The sequence below is a fragment of the Thermobia domestica genome, chromosome 7 (assembly GCF_964235325.1).
Source record: "Thermobia domestica chromosome 7, izTheDome1.hap1.1, whole genome shotgun sequence".
In the NCBI taxonomy this organism is placed as follows: domain Eukaryota; kingdom Metazoa; phylum Arthropoda; class Insecta; order Zygentoma; family Lepismatidae; genus Thermobia; species Thermobia domestica.
This window is the reverse complement of record NC_137460.1, coordinates 24,711,915-24,732,951: the sequence shown is the minus strand read 5'-3', so window position 1 is coordinate 24,732,951 and position 21,037 is coordinate 24,711,915. Positions and strand designations below refer to the sequence as shown.

General features: G+C 38.8%; 1 protein-coding gene and 1 long non-coding RNA gene across 2 annotated transcripts in view; one reads left to right on the top strand and one right to left on the bottom strand.

Annotated features, from left to right (window-relative positions):
• Window positions 1–21,037, top strand: part of LOC145689922 (uncharacterized) — a 268,690-nt gene that overhangs the window by 86,588 nt on the left and 161,065 nt on the right. The gene's annotated exons all lie outside the window — the stretch shown is intronic.
• Window positions 16,559–21,037, bottom strand: part of LOC145688835 (dopamine beta-hydroxylase-like) — a 54,243-nt gene continuing 49,764 nt past the window's right edge. The window contains exons 8-9 of the mRNA XM_081763004.1: window positions 19,647–19,834; window positions 16,559–17,048 (exon numbers count right to left, since the gene is read on the bottom strand). Of these exons, the coding sequence (XP_081619130.1) occupies window positions 16,649–17,048; window positions 19,647–19,834 (588 nt within the window). The 3' untranslated portion in view covers window positions 16,559–16,648. The remainder of the gene's footprint in view (window positions 17,049–19,646; window positions 19,835–21,037) is intronic.

The window sequence follows — 21,037 nt, the reverse complement described above, 5'->3', positions numbered from 1 at the left end:
GAGGAATGTCGTCATGGATGAGCTGTCGTCGGAAAAATCTTGCATGATGATGATCATCTGGAAGTTGTCGAGCATAAATGGAAAGGAGGATGCTGAGAGGTGTATAGCAGTATCGGTACTGAGAGTCTTGTTCCAAGTCTGTGAATATGGTGTCGAGAAATATATCTTTATATGAATGAAGACATTTAGCTATAAATTTTTGGCGTAAGAGAGCTATGTGGTGGACAAGCGGAGGAAAATCAATCTTATTATAAAGGTCATCATTGGGATACGGTAGTTTTATGCGAAATGCGAGTCTGATAGCATGACGTTCAAGAATTTCTAATCTATTGTAAAACTTCTGCGGAGCAGAGCACCAGGCTATATGACCGAAAGTAAGGACACTACGCATAAAGGCTTTGTAAGTATTTAGTAATAATTTAGAGTTTAAACCCCAGTTTTGACCCACAAGACGACGTAGAAGCTGTAATCGGTTTTTTGCTTTCACAACAAGTTTCTGTAGTTGGGCTGTCCACCGCATTTTATCATCGAAAACAATACCTAAATATGTAACAGCTTTAGTAGGTTGTAAATGATGATCGCCAACACGTATCCGTAGCAAATTTGGATTTCGATGAACCCTGCTGCGGCGGTTGGGTGGTAAAATTACTATAGCCTGTGTTTTGTCTTCGTTAACAGTGAGTCTCCATTTATCGCACCAGTGAAGAAAGGCTGTAATTGTAACCTGTAAGTGGACGTTAATCTGCTGGATTGTTTTACCAAGAGTGAGAAAAGCGGTATCATCCGCATACTGGAATAAATATGTATTAGGTGCTGGAGATGGCAGATCCGAGGCATAGAGGATGTAAAGAAGAGGTGATAAGCTTGAACCCTGTGGCACACCGGTGAATGGAAATATAGGATGTGATAGAGAGCCGTTGATGTTCACATAGGCAATACGGTTGAGTATAAAGGAATATATAACTCGGACATAAGTGAGAGGAATTCTTAGTTTCAAAAGTTTATAAAATAAGCCGTAATGCCAAATGCGGTCAAACGCTTTCTCCAGATCCATAAGTATGAGACAAGACGGTAGTGCTTTGTTATATTGATTTGTAATAATAGTGGTAAGGCGAAGTAATTGGTCATTAATACTATATAGCGGCCGGAATCCTGTTTGGTAAGAAGGTAGAAGGTTATGCTCATTAAGATATGGATGGAGACGGTGTACTAGGATTTTTTCAAATAGTTTACCTAACGTAGATGTTAATTGTATGGGTCGATACGATGTCACGGAGTGAGGTGGTTTGTTTGGTTTTAAAAACATACAAACTTTAGACATCTTCCAGTCCTGTGGATAATAGCCAGTTCGTAGAATAAACGTATAGATTGTTGCTAAGAAGACAAAAAATTTTACTGAACATTCTTTAAGAATTCTATAAGATATAGAATCAAATCCAGGAGCAGTATTACGTTTACGTTTAAGAGCTCCACGTATTTCATCAGAAGTAATCTCCTGAGTCAAAGGGTTAGAGTTATCTAATTCATGCGACGTAGAAGGTTGGAGCAATCTGTTAAGTGCTGGCTCAGATAGCCGGGGACTTAAACGGTGTGTGGATAGAGGCGGTGTAAAGACTGCTTGCAAATGTGATGCAAAAGCATCAGCTTTTGCTTGATCTGTCTGCAAAAGATGATTGTCCTGTACCAGAGGGTAAGTAGTACCAACTTTCTGTCCAGTCAATAGATTAAATTGCTTCCAGTATTTTGTAGGGTGCGTTTCCGTGTTTAACTTGTTGCACACTTTACTCCAACTAAGTCTTTTATGAGCAACAATGTAGTTGTGAACTGTGCGTTGCCAACGACGCGCTTGAGCTAAATATTCAAGGTTTCGTGTCCTCTCGTATTCACGAAAATACTGCCTGGATTTTCTTACAAGTGTGAGGTACTGAGGTGGTAACATTGGTTGATACGTTTTACCATGGTAGGTAGGGATATTCTTGTTAGCACTGTCAACAAGTGCAGTGGTTATGTTATGCACGGCGTTGTTAAGATCAATTTCAGATGTTGGTGGTTCCATCTGATCCAGCGCAATATTAATATCAGTTCTATACTGCTCCCAGTTAGCTTTATCGTACAAGAGAATATTTCTTGTGAATGATGGAGACGATGGTTGGCGTGCATGATTGATTTGAACCTTTATTGGTAGATGGTCACTACCGATACAATCAAGAACAGTTACAGTGACTTTAGCAACTAATGAAGCTGTGCTAATAAGAACATCAGGAGTAGTTTGACTACTGGACCTGGTGTGTCTGGGTAGATTGTATATATGTCCATGCAAACCTAGCGATATATAATCAGAAAACTGAGTTTTATCTCTATCGGAGCGACTGTGAATATTCAGATCTGCTAAGATTAAAAGATGACGATACTGAGAAAACAAGTATCGAAAGAATTCTAGTGGAAGTGTATGTCCTGGACGGACATAGATCGTAGCCACAGTTAGAGCCAAGTTTGATAGATATATTGTCGTCACTAAGTGCTCGGGTAATGGAACATACGTTGGTACAGAGTGATGTCGATAAGGAAGTTTATTCCGTATTCCAATTGCTACGCCGCCTTGTGCTCTGGCGTTAGTGTCTCGGTAATCATGCCGTACAAACTGATACCTGGGAAAGCGTATGGATTGTGGAGGTTTAAGAGCTGTCTCGTTCAATGCAAATATATCGACCTGTTCTTCTAGAAGCAGTTGCTCAAATAGTATTCGATGTTGAGTTAAAGATCGAATATTCATAAAAAGAATAGTAATGCCCATACTGAAACAGAAGGAGTGGGTTTTAAACTGCAGTATCGCGTGGTGCAATATGAAAGTGAACAAAGGGACCAGAATACGTGGCATAGAGATTAACTTGGAAAATAACAGAGGCTGCTGCAATAACATGGTCGAGAATAAGCTGACGTTGGAACGGAAAAATGTTTTGCAAAATAAGAGTGATATATCGCAAGAAGTTTTCCACAGTGATGGGTGAAGCAATAGATTGGGAGAATGGAACTGAAGCATCCGTTGTACGGAGCGGAACTGTCATTTCTGGTTGATTTGGATCAGGTGCCGGCTTAGACTTGCATTTGTAACTGTAAGTAGGATGCGTTGTGCTTGAACATGTGGAGCAATGTGGTTGCTTTCCTGTATTAGGGCACTCCTTCGTTTCATGTTGTCCTGCACAATACCCACATTTGGGAACATTTGGACATTTTGACGTTATGTGCGCATTATAAGTTTGACATTTCTCACATCTAACTGGGAGAGGTGAGGTAGTACGTGATGGCTCTACACGGTGTCGTTTTTTGAAGATGTAAGCTCCCTCTTGCAACAAGGTGTCAATAGAATTCTGGGACGTGGTTAAGACACGAACCATGTAGGTAGCACCATTGTTATTTTTAATGCGAATACATTTCGCTACATCAATGCCTTCTGCTTTAAGTTCCTCGAGAACTTCATCATCCGTTATTTCTGGCAAAACGCCTCGAATAACCACAGACATCATAGGTGTGCGAGGTGGTGGTGGATTTTGCTTTACTTTGTCAGTCAGATTCGAAAGCTTGGCATTTTTACCAAATATTTCATAACTGGCTTTGTTACGGAGTGTTGTGCCGAATTTTTCGTCATCTGACTTAATGATAACACCATTCTTGGTGAAAATAATTTGCTTTACACTAGCACGCGGAAGGTACTTCATGATTTGATTGAAAATGTGCCGACTATTGCTGTATTTGGCGTCATAATTGGTTAACAGAAATGAATAAATCTTCGGGCGGGTCGGGGATGCAATATAGATAGGAGGTGTTACCGAAGTAGACGGTGTGGGCTCTGGCGGATCTGTGGTAAACTGCATTTCTTCCGTACGTTCAGGTGGTTTCTGTATATAAGTAGGTGAACGGGATCTAGAACGTTTATCTACAGATTCAGCACTACTTTCAGATAACGGTCGACCGCGCCGATTTCTGCGAGGATCCCTCCCAGAATCGTCCGAGGGGTTGCAGGTTGGAGGTACAACTATCCCCGGTAATCGATGCATGATCCAAGAGGATCAAGGCAATGAAAACAATAGATGCTCAGAAAAAGTTGGTAAATATATGCTACAAAACACAAAAGAGTTGGTCAAAGTATGAATGAAAACAATGACCTTCAAAAGTTAAAGTAAAACCCTTCAGAAGATGAGAATCTTCTGTCAGCCTCCTAAGTAGAGTATCTGTACTAATCTCCCAAGTACGTCTGCAATACTTGTTCACTGCTTAGTACAGTAACTAACTACAAGAGGAGTTAGGTTTGAAGTATATTTGTATTTAATCTCCTTTCTGTTTTCTTTTATATTGTTTTGAAGTAACTCTTTCCATATGGTAACATTGTTGACGGTGGCGCCATCCTTTGAACTAGAAACGAACTATTTCAACGTCCAAATTAACCTGAAGGTGAAACTAATACTGAAGAATATCCATTTTCACCTCTTCATTATGACACTAGGAAGACACCAGTTACTTTTAACTTTAGTTTCTGTTTAATCGGAAAGTTAATACATCAGTCGATAGAGGTGGTCGTGCTGAAGAAAATTACATACTTGAAACTAAATTCCCATGTGTAGTTTTCGAGAAAATCCAAACATCGAATATCTATGATCTTGAAGAGTATGTCGTTCGTCATCAATAATAAATGTTTCTTGCGGAATGGCAGTCCATTCTTCACGGAGTGCTGAACTGAGGAAAAGTATCGATGTAGGACGGTGAGGCCTGGCACGAAGTCGGCGTTCCAAAACATCCCAAAGGTGTTCTACAGGATTGAAGTTAGGACTCTTTGCAGGCCAGTCCCTTACAGGGATGTTATGGTCCTGTAACCACTCCGCCACATGCCGTGCAGTATGAATAGGTGCTTGATCATGTTGAAAGATGCAATCGCCATTTCCCAATTGCTCTTCAAGAGTGGGAAGCAAGAAGGTACTTAAAACATCGATGTAGGTCTGCGCTGTGAGAGTGTCACGCAAAACAACAAGGGGTGCAAGCCCCCTCCAAGAAAAACACGACCACACCATAACACCATCACCTCCGAATTTTACTGTTGGCACTACACACGCTGACAGATTACTTTCACCGGGCATTCGCCGTACCCACACCATGCCATCGGATCGCCATATTGTGTAACGTGTTTCGTCACTCCACACAACGTTTTTCCACTGTTCAATCGTCCAATGTTTACGCTCCTTTCACCAAGCGAGGCGTCGTTTGGCATTTACCTGCGTGATGTGTGGCTTATGAGCAGCCGCTCGACCACGAAATCCAAGTTTTCTTACCTCACGCCTAACTGTCATAGTACTTGGAGTGGATCCTGATGCAGTTTGGAATTCCTGTGTGATAGTCTGGATAGATGTCTGCCTATTACACTTTACGACCCTCTTCAACTGTCGGCAGTCTCTGTCAGTCAACAGACAAGGTCGGCCTGTACGCTTTTGTGCTGTAAGTGTCATTTCACGTTTCCACTTCACTATCATATCAGACACAGTGGACCTAGGGATGTTTAGGAGTGTGGAAATCTCGCGTACAGACTTCTGACACAAGTGACACCCAATCCCCTGACCACGTTAGCAACCCGTGAGTTCCGCGGAGCGCCCTATTCTGCTTTCTCACAATGTCTACTGACTACTGAGGTCGCTGATATCGAGTACTTGGCAGTAGGTCGCAGCACAATGCACCTAATAAGAAAAACGTATGTTTTGGGGGTGTCCGGATACTTTTTATCACATAGTGTATATATGATATTCAGAAAACACATGTATAAATTCTATCTACTTCAGAAACTTTTAGTTCATACAGATACGTACTTGAACAGACCAAACTAGGATTGACTGATAAATATGAAATGAAATGTTTCAGTTTTACGTTCCACGCTTATGGTCGGAGACGGATACTGAAAATGAATAGTCGTGAAACAATTCGTAAAATGTCGATGTGGAGGGAAAGGAGAGAATCCCAAGAAACCAGCGGACACGATAAAGTCTCCTACAAACACTTGCCTGGGATCGAACAAAGGACTATCGGAAAGAAGTAAGCGCTCTATCATTGAGCTACGGTGCAACTTTTCCAGGAATGATTGAACACAAAAGTAGGACAATAATACTAGTACGATATTTTATCTCTATAGGCAGTGTGCACATTCAGAGTGAGTAGAATATTCTCTTCTAACTAAAGTACCATTTCCCTCCGTATGGAATAAAAATCATATCTGAGAGAAAGGCGCATGTGGGGTATGTGATTTTTTTTCTTCTGAAATGCCTTTCAGAACCTTCGGCATAGTAAAAACCCTTTTAATTCGCTAATTATTCGTAGCTACCAATGACATAATGCCGAAACCGTAAATAAAGATCGGTGCTGAAAATTTTGATGTAAATGTATCCATATAGGCCAATCTATGACAGGATGCCAGCACAGTTTCAAATGATAGTGGGAAAAGTTGATGAATTAACCATTTCTATATATTGCCAACTTATTTCATGGAATTTATGTTTTGTTTTGCATATTTATTTTTCCTGCGCAAGACTATAAGAAAGGCAATAGCCCATCCTGCTTCCGGCGCCACTTGAGCTATAAACCCCTTTGTCTCTTTGCTTTTTGCATTACTTCATCCAATTTTATTAATATTTTTCTATTTCTTTCATTTTTTCCCCAAAAATTACTCATGCCAATTTTTTCGCCATCCTTCACGGGACTTTATTCCCATTGCTTCGCGCCTTTGAATTTACCGTCGAAGCCTAACTTATTACTTCAGTTCGAGGAAATAAGGAACAATGTGGAAATTGTGGATTTGGCAGAAGTTTCAGTGTTTGTTCTGGTAGAGTACAGGACATCTTGCGAAGGATTCTCGCTCCATCTATTGAACAATATGTGATACTGCTTAGCATGTAGTATCTTGTTCTTTTCATAGATGGCTCTGACATGCACGCTCTCAATCTAAAAAGGAACTCGGAACAGATTCCCGAACTTGTGTTTTCTTTTTACGTCGAACAGAAATAATGACATTTATCATTATAATTCATTGTCCTTCTGGTGTAATATAATTAACTGTTAATATTATAGACGTAGCAAGAAAAGCTAGTATTTCGTTTTTTTTTTTGTTTGTTTGTTTTACCGTTTATTATTATAATTCAGCACTGCCTTACCTCAATAAAAGGTAACTTTGATATCTTGCTCAAAATAATGCTGTGATCAGTGGCGGATCGAGAAGTTAAAATATAGGGGGGGGCAGCAAGAACCCAGTCTATGATAGGTATATCATGATTTTACTATAGACTTTCAAACATATATAAATAATAAATTATTTCTGTCACTCAAAAAATTGGGGAGTTGCTAGGCCCTCGCCCCCGGACTAAATCCGTCACTGGCTTGTGATAATGATTTCTATGTACAGTACCATTAAAACTTTTTAAAAAATTAAGAAATAAAACTTAAAAATATGCCACAAAAAAATTTTAAAATGAAAATAAATTCTGCTAAAGCGAATAAATGGTGGGTTCATGCCTAGAAGTTTCAATTTTGTCTGGTAGATGTCAACCCTGGATGATGTTTGCTGCCACCTAACGGCGTGATATGTAACTTCTAGCATTTTAGAATTATATCTTTATTCCAATAGCACAAAATGGGATAGTAATAACCACTGTTAAAGTCGTTGTTACCTGTGAGATGAATTTAACAGATTGACTTCATTAATGAACTCTTATCAAGATAATCGTGCTAGATATCTTTTGAATAATAATAATAATAATAATAATAATAATAATAATAATAATAATAATAATAATAATAATAATAATAATAATAATAATAATAATAATAATAAATCGCTTTCATTTAAGAGTTATGTGGAATAATGGACATATTAAAATTAGAAACTTACAAGACGGAGTAATGTGGTCCTAATAAAGAATTAAAATTATAAGGCTAAACAAGTCACTTTTAACACAACTATTTATATTTGATTATTGCAGGATAACGTCTATCGTGCCTTTTATACTAACCATAAACACAGTTTTCTCATTTTCTGTACTGTTTTCACGTTATTTGTAATGTTAAGTACTCCATGAGAGCTGCATTAGTGTCAAACGTACCTGTAAACTAAGGTTCATTCCAAGGGCGCCGATCTCGTGGGGGCTGGAGGTACGGGCTCCCATATATTTTTATGAATATGTATTTTATTGTTATACGTTTTTTTTATGAATATACAATATTTGACATAATTTGAATTCAATTTTTCTTAAAATCCTCATATATACCTTCTTAGACCCTTATCTGGAACCAAACACACATCTGAATAGTCATCCCCAAAGTTACAGAGAAATCAGCGCTCTTGGTTCTTTCCACATAACCTGATAGATGAAAACCAGTTTGTGTTCCTACCATATTCACGCACGTGGTCTGATTAATGTGTATTTTGATGTTGCTATTTCCATCATGAATCCCCGAATACGGAGGTATAGAATTTATGTAAATGTATCTAAAACAGTGATGACCCTAGAGTGGGGAAAGGGGGCACGCGCTCTCCAATAGTATCGTCTGCTACCCTCACTGTCTTTCTAGAGCAGGTCTGTAGCCAAGATTATTTAATTGGGAACATCTTGTTAGGAGACAAAAAAGAACTATTGTCATTATATATATATACAGTGGCGGATCCAAGGGGGAAGCTATAGGGGCTATAGCCCCCCCCTTGACGCTCAGGTATACACTGGATAAAATGTGCTTCGATCCTGCTTTACACTGGATAAAACGGCAAAACATGGTTTAGCCCCTCCCTTGATCATATCCTGGATCCTCCACTATATATATATATATATATATATATAAAGTCAGCGTTTCTTTTTGATTTTCCTTCTGGATTTTGCCGAATTATCGCGTCCGCCGAGTTGCGACCGGGGCGGTTTCACTCCAAGGCGCGCTGTGAGGGCACGGCATGAAAACGGCACAGGCGCGGCACATCATGTGTGAATTGTGAAAGACAACCCAATGAATTTTATATGTCAAAGTCTGAAAAAAAACTTTGAAGATCCCAGTACTGATGGGGCACATGGGAACGGCACACTATGTGTGAATTAACCTGAAGGCTAAGCCTATCTAAATATTTATATGTAAAATTCAATAGTCCTTAAGTGCTGTATTTTATTAATATGCAATTTATTTTATAATGCTCCGCATAAACATGAGGGAAGCAATAGTAGATGTTCAAGTTCAGGCCCTCCAAAGAATACTGTGAAAGCTTTGCCTTCGTAGCATATTCTTTGTCGCATGAGAATGGGCGGAGAGACGATCATTTCGACCTCGTTCGTAGCAGAAAGAACTGTTGAGTACAATACAGATATTCGAAAAGAAGCGACAATAACAGATGACACTGACGAAGGTAGCGTTTCGTGAAACTTTGACAAACGTGAGCGGCAGTAAAAGCATAGCTTTTAGAAGAGGAAGTGTGAGATTTTGCACTATTTTTGTGGTTCACCGCAATACATGAAAAAAAAAAAATAGTTAAAAAAACATTCGCGAGCGGTAACTTTTAAACGATGACGAATAAGGAACACAATTAAAAGAAAATGCTATTATAGATACTATCAATACAGAATTAAATTATCATTTCTTTCCTTCATTCATAGTCATATGAAGGTAACTATTTTCATCAAAGCACATCTACGAGGTGTATTCAAAAAGTATGAACTTTTGGTTGACAAAGTTACATTTATTGATTTAGAAAATCCGAAACACTAATCTCCTTCAAAGTAGTCTGTCTTCTCTTGACTAGTGCTCTCAAACGGGTCGGGTCGGGTCAGTCGGGTCAGCTCGGTTCGGGTTGTTGGGTCGGGTTGTCGGATCGGGTCAATCGGGTCAGCTCGGGTCGGGTTATCGGGTCGGGTTATTCGGATCGAGTCAATCGGGTCAGCTCGGGTCGGGTTGTCGGGTCGGGTCAATCGGGTCAGCTCGGGTCGGGTCAGTTCACTTTGGTCAACTGAGTTTAGGTTGAGTTTAAACTCGGCTGGAGTCGAAAGCTGCTATTTTTCACTAGCTGCCTAATTAAAAATAGCAATTTTCAACTGATTTTATAGAAGCCATAAATCTATTTTGAACACTTACAGCTAGTGTTTTATGGTAAATGCTTATTTTTGTACTTGTGTGTACTTTAATTTTTAAATGGGGAAGATTGATTTTACCAATCGACTGTAATATTAATATCTACGCCAATATGGAGTCTGGATTTAGAACAAAACTAGAAGTTGTTTAAGCAAGGCCAAAAGGAAAATTGGATATGGACACCAAGCCCAAGCAGGGCTGCGGTAACTCAGTGGTAGAGAATTCATCTCTGGTGCATGGTGTCCATGGTTCGATCCCAGCTTGTGCTAAGTGGGCTTTGTGGTAGAGAAACGCCGTGTAGTGGGTTTTCTCGAGGTTCTCCTGTTTCCTCCTACTTTCTTCATTCCACCATTGCATTCATTTCTCATGGTTACCATATCTCTTAGCCTCTGTGCAGAATCGAGGGACCTTAAACTGAATATTTCATTTTATTTCACCAAGCCCAAGAACATCGATACAAGAATAAGATAAAGATTGGATATGCAAGACGAAGTGCATAGTAATCTTGCTCTTGGCCTTGTTTTGCTGATCATTAAGTAGCGATGAGCGTATTTTCTAGCTTTCCGTATAGTATGAAAGACCATAATCAAAATCACACTTGGTCTTCATTTGTACCGATGAGGCGAGCATTCTTGGCTCTTGTATAGCATGAAAGACCACTAAGACTACGAAATGCAGGACCAAGACTTGACTGTGCAAGACAAAGAATAAGACGCAGTATTGATGTCCAAGACCCAGGGTGCGAATTGTTTGAATTTCATTTGTTGGGCTGAAAGTGATGAAATAAAATTAGTACTTTATAATTAATTATCATACTGTATTTTTAAATTTTAAATTACAAAATTCATATTATGTATCTTCTTACTTGCAACTATATATACTGTAAAATACGTTTTAATTACCGAGAAAGAAAAATCAAAGTGGCGCGGGTCCCGGAATCATAAGAACCTATTTTGGAATGAAAGTTGAAGGGTTGGAAAAAATCACAGGTCTTCTCCCGTTTCCTCAACCCTTATCATTGTAGTTAAACGATTTCCTTTTGTCTCCGCCAAGGGACTTTTGCTACTGCCTTCTGAGAATACTCCCTGCCGTCCGAGCAGGTGAGAACACTGACCTTGAATAAAAATTTCGTCACATAGAACTAAAGCAAGAAAAAAATAAATTTCTCCCACGTCGGACACTGGTATCAGTTATAAAAAGAAATAACCAAACCTCAAAAGTGCCAAATATTCATTAAGATGCATATACAAATCCCCCGCTTGATCTAGCTAGTGGTTAACGTGTAAGACTTCGGTACACGTGGTCCGGGTTTAATTCTAAATGGGAGTGCATTTTGGCGTTCACCCAGTGTGTTCACCATAGTGCTCTCAAACGGGTCGGGTTACGGATCGGGTAGGGTCGGGTCAACTCGCGTCGGGTTGTCGGGTCGGGTCAGCTCGGGTCGGGTTGTCGGGTCAGGCTACTCGGGTCGGGTCAATCGGGTCAGCTCGGGTCGGGTTGTCGCCTCAGGTCAATCGGATCGGATCACGGGCCGGGTCGGGTCAGTCAATTCGGGTCACGGGTCGGGAGCACTACTCTTGACTCAAACCGGGTTCCTTTTAGTGACATTTTTAACTTGGGGAAATAACCAAAAGTCACACGGAGCCATGTCGAGTGAGTAGGGAGCTTGACGATACACAGGAATGTTGTGTTTGGCGATGAAAGCCTGAATCAAATTTCGCGGACATTCTCTTCATACCCAAATTCTCCTTCAAAATTGAATGTACCGATTGCATGGTTTTCGCTTGGTATCGCCAAGCTTTTGGCAAAATTTCATGCAATATCGCTACTCAAGTTTTTTTTGTCATTTTACAAAAAAAAACTGAAATCCGACGAAAGCTCCTACACGTCTTTACTCGTTGGCCGACTGTCAGTGACTGGCGCTTTTCGCGGGCGGTAAAAAAAATTAGCGACTGCGCGTGTGTCCCCTCTATACTAAACAAAGTATCCCGCGCCAGAGTGGGTCAGTGGGTCGGTGGGCCAGTGGATCAAGTGGGTCAAGTTTTCTGAGTGGATCAGTGGGTCGTGGGTCAACAGCATGTGACCCACCGTGACCCACTGCGACCCACCGCCCACCATGACCCACTGTGACCCACCACCCACCGTGACCCACTGCAACCCACCGACTCAGTATGATCTACCGACCCTCTCTGCTCACTGCATTGTAGAAAGTGTCTTCTGAAGACTGGTAAATTTGTCTCCGTTTTACTTTCAAGACCTTCATTTCCCTTTCTTTTCCACATGTTTCTGTCTACTTACCTGAGGTGAGTATATCTAACCAAGTTTAAAATGAACTTCAGGCTCTTTTGGATATTGATATTTTTAATTGTAATAATAGCAATAGGACTTATAATACTACTTGGCTTTCGAGACCTGTGAGTTTTTAGAGGACTTAACTACTGGGAAAAATTCGTTTTTGAATCACTGTAATATATAAATTATTATATAAAAAATTGAATGTAACTGTGTGTGCCTGATCATCACGGTCAAACTGCGAAGTCAAATGAAATTACTTTTGGTATATAGTTAGGCCTTAATCCAAATTGGGATGTTATATTGCTTTCATTATAATGCATAATAACCTAAGAAGGTAGTGAGTATCCGAATTTTTGAGAAAAAAATGAGTATCTCGCAAGCCGTTAAACTTACGGAGCTGAAATTCAGAGTATTAACTCTTTATTGAAAATAAACAGAATGTGTCCTAGCATTTTTTTAAATTCTCCTTTATGGGGGGGTGCACTTTCTATATATGGAAAATTGGTAGTGAATTGGTTTGTAGAAATGATCGAAAACGATCGATATCATTTAAGAAAAAAAATCAGAAACAAAAAACACAGTGCTTGGCTTCATATATCCATTGCTTTCTACTATAATAATTGCTAAAGCTTATGTTTATTATATGGAGCGCTTACAGCACAGGACAATCAACCCATAAAGTTGTGAGAAAAATAGGCATAAAATTTGTACTGTAAGCTTAATTACACGGAAATTTTAAGTTTGGATTGTACGCATAATATGGAAAATTTTACACATTTTCCCCCTTTACGTTGGTCTACTTACCTTGATTTAGAACTTTCAAATGTCATCCTTTTTTCCACTGAAAAGTATCGATAATTCATCAAGGAAATAATTATACTATGATAATTTAATTGAAATGCATCGTAATTTGGGACATGGCAAACAGCAGTGTGGTAATTGAAGGGGAAGAAGGAGGGAAATTCCCATTCACCTCTGAACACTTGCCAGGAACCTCGTTCCCTTTCGCTTTCTAGACGGTGGAGGGAGCTTGGTAATGGCATCAAACCTTCATCTGTAATTACAAAGATTAAATTTATAAACAAATAAGACATCATCAGTTTATCAGGTTTTAGTTGATAATTTATTCACAAGATTCCCTATCGAAGGCGTGGTAGATGAAGTTTCTGTTCTCCATGAGTCGACATTGCAAACTGACATGGTCGATATGGAAAAGATGCTGTATGGTGATAGAGAGGTGATACTTCTTGCTGAGTATTTCAAAGCTGACCAAAAAAAAATCGTTATCAGACTTAAGTCTAACAAGCAGATTGTCCATGAGGAGTTGCAGAAATCGGGTAGAAGTATTATCAATTTCCACGACAGAATGCGAACGGGGATTTCCCCTTATGAATTTGCAGATGACTGATATTAGAAATAGTATAGACTAAGTGCTCAAACATTGTCTAACTTGTTGTTCATCAATGTCTCGAAAATATGCTGTGAAAGTGATGTCTCGACTCGAAAAATGTATATTTCTCTATTGGAAGAGCCGTGTCTCGACTCGAATTTTGTCAGAAAAAATACTGTCTCGACTCGTCTCGTGCGCATCCCTTACCATTTCAAAATTTCGGCCACTTCGATAGCCTGTAGGGCATTTTCAAATGCGAATTTTAGCTATCTCAGAATTTTATCCAATTTTTGTACATTTTTGTCCACCCAAGAACAAATTTTGTACCATTCAAATTAACAAAGGAGTGACTTTCAAAATTTGGTCACTTCGATCACCTGTAGTGCGACATCTTCAAATTTAAACTTTAACTATCTCAGAATTTTATCCAATTCTTGTCCATTTCTGTCCACCCCAGAAAAAATATACAATTCAAATAAACGAGGGAGGGTCATTTCAAATTTGGCTACTTCTATCACCTGTAGTGCGACATCTTTAAATTCGAATTTTAACAAGCTTAAAATTTTGTTCAATATTTGTGCATTCATGTACCACCAACAAAACAATGTGTACCATGAAAATAAACGAGGGAGGGTCATTTCAAAAATTGACCACTTCGATTACCTGCAGTGCGACATCTTCAAATTCGAATTTTAATTAGCTCAGAATTTATCTAATCTCCGTACATTTTTGTACCATAAAAAATTTGTACCATTCAAATTAACAAAAGAGGACCAGTTCAAAATGTTGGCCACTTCGATCACCAGGATTGTGATATCTTTAAATTCGAATTCTAACTACCTTAGAATTTTCCCTATTTTTTGTACGTTTTTGTACCACCAAGATACTTCTAATTCGAATTTGAAAATGTATCACTACAGGTGATCTAAGTGGTCAAATTTTTAAATGAACTTCCCAGGTTTATTTCAATAGTACAGAATTTATTCTTCGTGGTACAAAAATGTTCAAAAATTCGACACAATTCTGAGCTAATTAAAATTCAAATTTGAAGCTGTCGCGCTACAGGTGATCGAAATGGCCGAATATATTGAAATGGCTCTCCCTCGTTTATTTGAATGGTACAATTTTTTGTGGACAAAAATTGGACAAGATGTAATCGATGTGGACAAATTTTGAAATGGTTCTCTCTTGTTTATTTAAATGGTACAAATTTCTTTGTTGGGTGGACAAAAATGGACAAAATTCTGATCTAGTTAAAAATCGAATTTGAAGATGTCGCACTACAGGTGATCGAAGTGGCCGAAAAATGGAAATGTTCCTCCCTCGTTTATTTGAATGGTACATTTTTTTTCTTGGGCGGACAAAAATGAACAAAAATTGAACAAAATTCTGAGCAAGTTAAAATTCAAATTTGAAGATCTTGCACTACAGGTGATCGAAGTGCCCGAAAATTTGGAATGGCCCTCCTTTGTTAATTTGAATAGTACCAAATTTTTCTTGGGTGGACAAAAATGGGCAAAAAGTGGACAAAATTCTGAGTTAGTTAAAATTCGAATTTGAAGATGTCGCACTACAAGTAAATGGACCTAGATTTTTCTTTTGGTATTCCTATATAGCCACACGACCACAATTTCAAATCCACACACACATAACAGTAGCAACTTTAACTGCCGAGATGAGTGACGTAGAAATTGTGTTGTAGGTGATTTGACATCGTTATTTGTATCTTCTTCCAAAAAGCTGACATTCATGCATCATTGCTAGTAGGATGAATCACCCAATCTTTTATTCTTCTTCTTTCACATGACCTTGGAAGATATTCTAAACCTACAATAATGAACCATTTAAAGATTTTGAGTCTATTTATATTAGAAACTTGAAATTCCACTTATAAAGAAAGTTGTCGAACGTTAAAAATTATCAATTTGTTCGTTCCTTTAAATATGCATTTATATGCAATAACGACATAAACATGCACTAACCTCCGAAATATGCAAATATATATGCACTATAAAATTCTGCTATTTTGCCCCAAAACAGCTGAAACGGATTTCTGTTTAAAGAGCATACCGATATCACATCAGGAATAAAACATGCAAATATGCAAAAATCCGAAGTCGACTTATGACGCTACCTTCCTATCATCCGATAACTGCATTGAAATCTCCCATTACCGTTAACATGCATCCCTCTTATCTCTGCCTACAATTTCTTCTGTTTTCTCATAATTTTCCTCCACTTCATAAGTTACGTGTGAAGTGGTCAGTGCGAGTGTCTATATCACTAGTAGATCCTTATTTTTCGTTTTAAATCTTAACATCATAACTCTATCATCAACAAATTCTACTTTCTCTGCCTTCTTTTTTAAGCGCTTACCAATAATTATTCCCACACTTTTATGACTGCTTATTTCATTGCCTGAGTAAAACATTCTATATTCTTCCCTTCTCAACTCCCCATTACCTTCCAATCTAACTTCACTAACTCCTACCAAATGTAGATTATGCTTCATTTCTTCTTTAAGATTTTCTAATTTATTTTCCTGTAACTTGGTAGGAACGTTCCATGTTTCTATACTAAGCCTTTTTCCTATAACTTATTTTCTTTCCTCCAGCGATCTTTCCCACACTGTTGTCCTCTCGTCTAATAATCAATCATAAAATTACTACATCTTAGAACTCTTCTACTTGGAATTCTAGTCAGGACATAAATAAATAAATTATTGTAATGAAATATTTCTGACGTCAAAAAATTTATTACTATTTATTGTTATTGTAACTTTTATACTTATTTTACAATACAGACTAAAGACTTTTATGTAACAACCAATTACTACTGTATCGTTATAGTTCTTTTCCCTGCTTTCATCTCAGCCTTTTGTTGATCCAATAAATACTCTTTATCACTATTTCCATGGTCATGGTGGTCATGATGCGAATGGCTGTGGTCAGAGTTTCCTCCAGGATAATGCTCCTTGAGCTTGCGATGACGGTGGTTATGATGATAGTGTGGGCAGTTTCTCTCCGGCGGTGGCGACGGATGTGGCACCGTTGTTAATGGTAAATTCTCCCAGTAGCCTGGGAAACGCTCCCCTGATGATTGATTGCATTGCATTGAGAGCGGCGACTGTTCGTAAACGTCGTGGAGAACAGCACTCTGCAGAGGGGTCCACTCTATACTCTTGTAGTTGTCCGATATACCTTTCTCGGGCGAAGTTTCCTGATCCTCCCAGCTGTTACAAGAGAAGAAAGCGTCAAGGATTACTTACATCTGATCAAAATTAAGTTCTTTTAATAGCACTAAAATAACAGAAAGTGTAATGCTAAATACAGGGCAAATCAAAATGATGGACCTGATTTTAGAAATGTATTATGTGAAATTTAATAAACATACGTAATTGTGAGACATGCGCTAAGAATGGTAAGCTTTCAACGTTGATAAAGTCAATGATATTAAAGATACACAAGTCACTACGTAATGTACTTCAGTAATAAATAGCTTATGCTATAAAAGTTGTTATGTCACACTATTCGTGAGTCTCTTGTGACGCGAAAGGATTCTGATAATTTACTAGATTAAATTTAGGAGGAAATTAAGGCACAAATTGTGTACACAAATTTACAAATCGAGAAGAGAAAAGTTTTTCGAGACGAGTAAAAATTCTTCGACAATTGATACGAGACGAGAAAACAATTTCCATCTGATCTCCTAGGCAACACTTAATATTGTAAGGTTCCATACCCTCACGTGTAAGCAACTACTATAAACACAAGCTTCAATCATGAACACGTGTTATTGTGTTCAAAACTTAAACATCAGTAGACGATGGAGGACGAATACGATGAAGGATCGAAAAAAAACCGAAGATGGCCGATCTCCCCTCACGGACTTCCCCTTCAAGAGGACGTCTATAAAAGAAGACTGCAAGAGGACAGAGACATCAGTCTACAGCTGATCAATAACCTATCAACACCTTTGTGCTGGGGCCACAATGGGCTAAAGAGAATCCCTTTGAAACCCTGTATCTGGAAGCTGCAATGGGCAAAGAAGTTCCCGTCATAACCTAAGGCAAATTGAATCTTTATTAAGAAGCCACTACTGTGTGAAGAGGACTCACTAAAATCTGAAAACATTTAGAAAATTACAACTGAAATTTTGTAAAACTGTTATAGAGATTTACTTTGTAAATAAATAAGTGAAGAGCTTTATATCCCAAACGTTTATTAGAATCTACCGAACAAAACATTAATATAGAAGTATTAGATCGCATAGTAATAAGTAATAAGTAAGATGCGGTTATGAAAACTGAATTAATTTTCCATTCATACAAGAACTTCAGCTGTCTGAATTTGCAGTGAAAAATACAAAGATTTACAGGAGTTGGACAAAAAATCTAAAACATTTGCAAAAGTGTGAAAATAATATCTAGTATGGTGTGGGGCCTCCTTTTGCCTCCAAAACAGCTGGATCCGACGTGTAATGGACGTATACAGCTCCTGAATCGTGGCGTGTGGAATTTTGTACCATTGTTCCTCCAAAACATGCTCCAGTTCCTTAAGGGATGCTGATGGAGGGTAATGAGACCGAACACGCCTTTGTAACTCAGACCACAATGGCTCAATGATGTTCAGATCTGGTGATTGTAAGACCCAGGAGAGGTTGCTAGCTCCTGGTCATGCTCTTCAAACCATGATTTCACCGTTTTTACAGCGTGACAGGGTGCCAAATCATCACCATCACCATCAGGGAACAATATTTGGGCCATAGGTAGAATCTGGTCCCCCAAAATGGCCTTATACGCCTTAGCATTCATCATTCCACGCAGGGCTATGATGGGACCTGCAGAAAACCACGATATCTCTGCCCATACTGTAGCAGAACCACACCCATGCTTTACAGTTAGGAGCAGACAGTCTGTATCATAGGCCTGCGACGGTGTTCTCCATATGTAAACACGACCGTTTCTTGGAAACAAGGTGAAGGTCGATTCATCGGACCACATTACGTGTTTCCACTGCTCATGAGTCCACGCCTTGTGGTCCTTGCACCACTGGACACGCCTCTTCGCATTTACTACTGTGACCAGGGGTTTGGCGATAGCGGCTCTGCCATGAATTTTCATTTTATGAAGTTCCCCTCGCAGTGTTTTCGATGAAACTGGGTTCTGTAGGCCGGAATTGAGTTCAGACGTAATTTTCATTGCAGTGGTCTTCCTTTTAGATGCTACAATCCGTTTTAATGCCCTCCGGTCCCTATCTGACAGGATTGTCTTTCGACCATTGTTGTGCTTTGCAGACGTCGTTTGCCCATGAATTGTGTATGCCTTTGTGACATTGAACTCAGTGCCTTTCGATACCCCCACAATCGCCAGATCTGCCACTGAAACTCCGCCACTGTTGCCACTGAAACTCCAACCAGACGGGCACCTACGATCATGTCTCTTTGGAAGTCTGTCAGGTCGCACATTTTACCGCACCACTTTCACACCACTATACTCACAGGTGAACTGGTTACTGCTGATGCAAGAGGAAGGTCCACATGACACATTGAAAACAGAAAAACGATCGGGAACCGCAACACGTGTTGTACAGTGGAGGGTCAAACTTACGTGTCCTGTATGAAATGTTTTTAGATTTTTTGTCTACTCCCTGTACAACGTAAAAAGAGAAAGAGAGAGACTACAGACACGAAACCCAACAGAAGGAAATTGGAGAATTGCAAAAACATATTGGATCTTGAAACAACCCTTTTTCGGAGACATCTGGTCCAACCTTACATTAAAAATAATTCATTGAAACACACATGAATTGAACTACAGCTTGGCACTTACTCATGCATAAATCTGAAGTAAGTTTCTAACATCTCTGAGCTGATAGAGCTTTTGCAGACCTCCAAGTCTGTCTTCGGGTAATAGTGAACATAATTAACACACATCTCGTCGCTAATGGCAAATCCACCGAGCGTTATATTGGGTCGATCAACTGTGTTGTACCAGCAAGTGGTAATCAGAGCATCACCCTGCAAAGAAACGAAATTATTTAACTTGCTTGATTTATACATTTCAAAAATTGAATTAAGGAATATAGCAAGCCTATTTATAATACATATAATATCGGACAGCTTTTGCCAGAAGATTTTTGTGCCAGAACAAAATACATCATTTGAAGATGTACTCGTTTAGGACAGCGAGCACAGAAAAACAGTGTTGTCAAATGTCACGCAAATAGATCAGGAATATTCTTGAACACTGGTTATTTTCTTCAAAATGAAATGAAATTAATGAGGAAGGCTACATGTAAGAATATACGAGATGTAATAAAAGAGCACGGTGAATCTAATTGCACAGCACTACCCCGATTTTAATTACGTAGTCAGTCCGATACCCTAAACCTTTGGGATAGTCAGTGTCGAGTTTAAATGAGTTGTAACAAGTCAGTAGCCTTCCAGATTCAGAATTGTGTTAAGCGTGTTTGTCGCGCGTCAACATTAAGTTTTGTTTCAAGCTGCAAAATAGTCGTTAAGAAGTTAGCTAAATGTTAAAATTAGCGTACTTCGCTGAAGCTGTGACATTGAAGATTTAGTACGAAAAGAAAAATAGAAAAGTGGTATGAGCGATTCAAAAGCGGTAATTAGTCGGTTGAAGACGAGCTGCAAGGATCGAACGTCCTTCAACGTCAAAAACAGATGATAACGTGCAAAAAAAATATGGCTCAAATAACTTGTTGAAACATGTTAATGACTATTCGAAACCTCCCTATCAATTAAACATCTCATACGGCCCGTACAAAGCATTTTAACCGTCGATTTGTAAATTAGAAGAGTGAGTGTGAAATTTGTTCCCCACATCTCGCTTTTGATCTGCAAATGTTTGATCGAAAAAAACATTCCTGTCCGTTCACGTCTACCATACTCTCCGAATATAGCACCATGTGACTTGTAGCTCTTCCTAAAAATAAAAACCGTGCTAAAATATAAACGTTTTTACACCATTTCCGACACTGAGAGGGTAACGACAGCGCCGTTGAATATCCTGAAGAAAGAAGGCTTCCAGAAGTGATTCTGATCGAGGAATCAACATTAGAATAAGTACATCAGAAGCTAAGGGATGCACTTTGAAGGAGATTGATTCATATTTGATGGAAGCTTATTACTTTGTAAAATATATATATATATATATATATATATATATATATATATATATATATATATATATATATATAT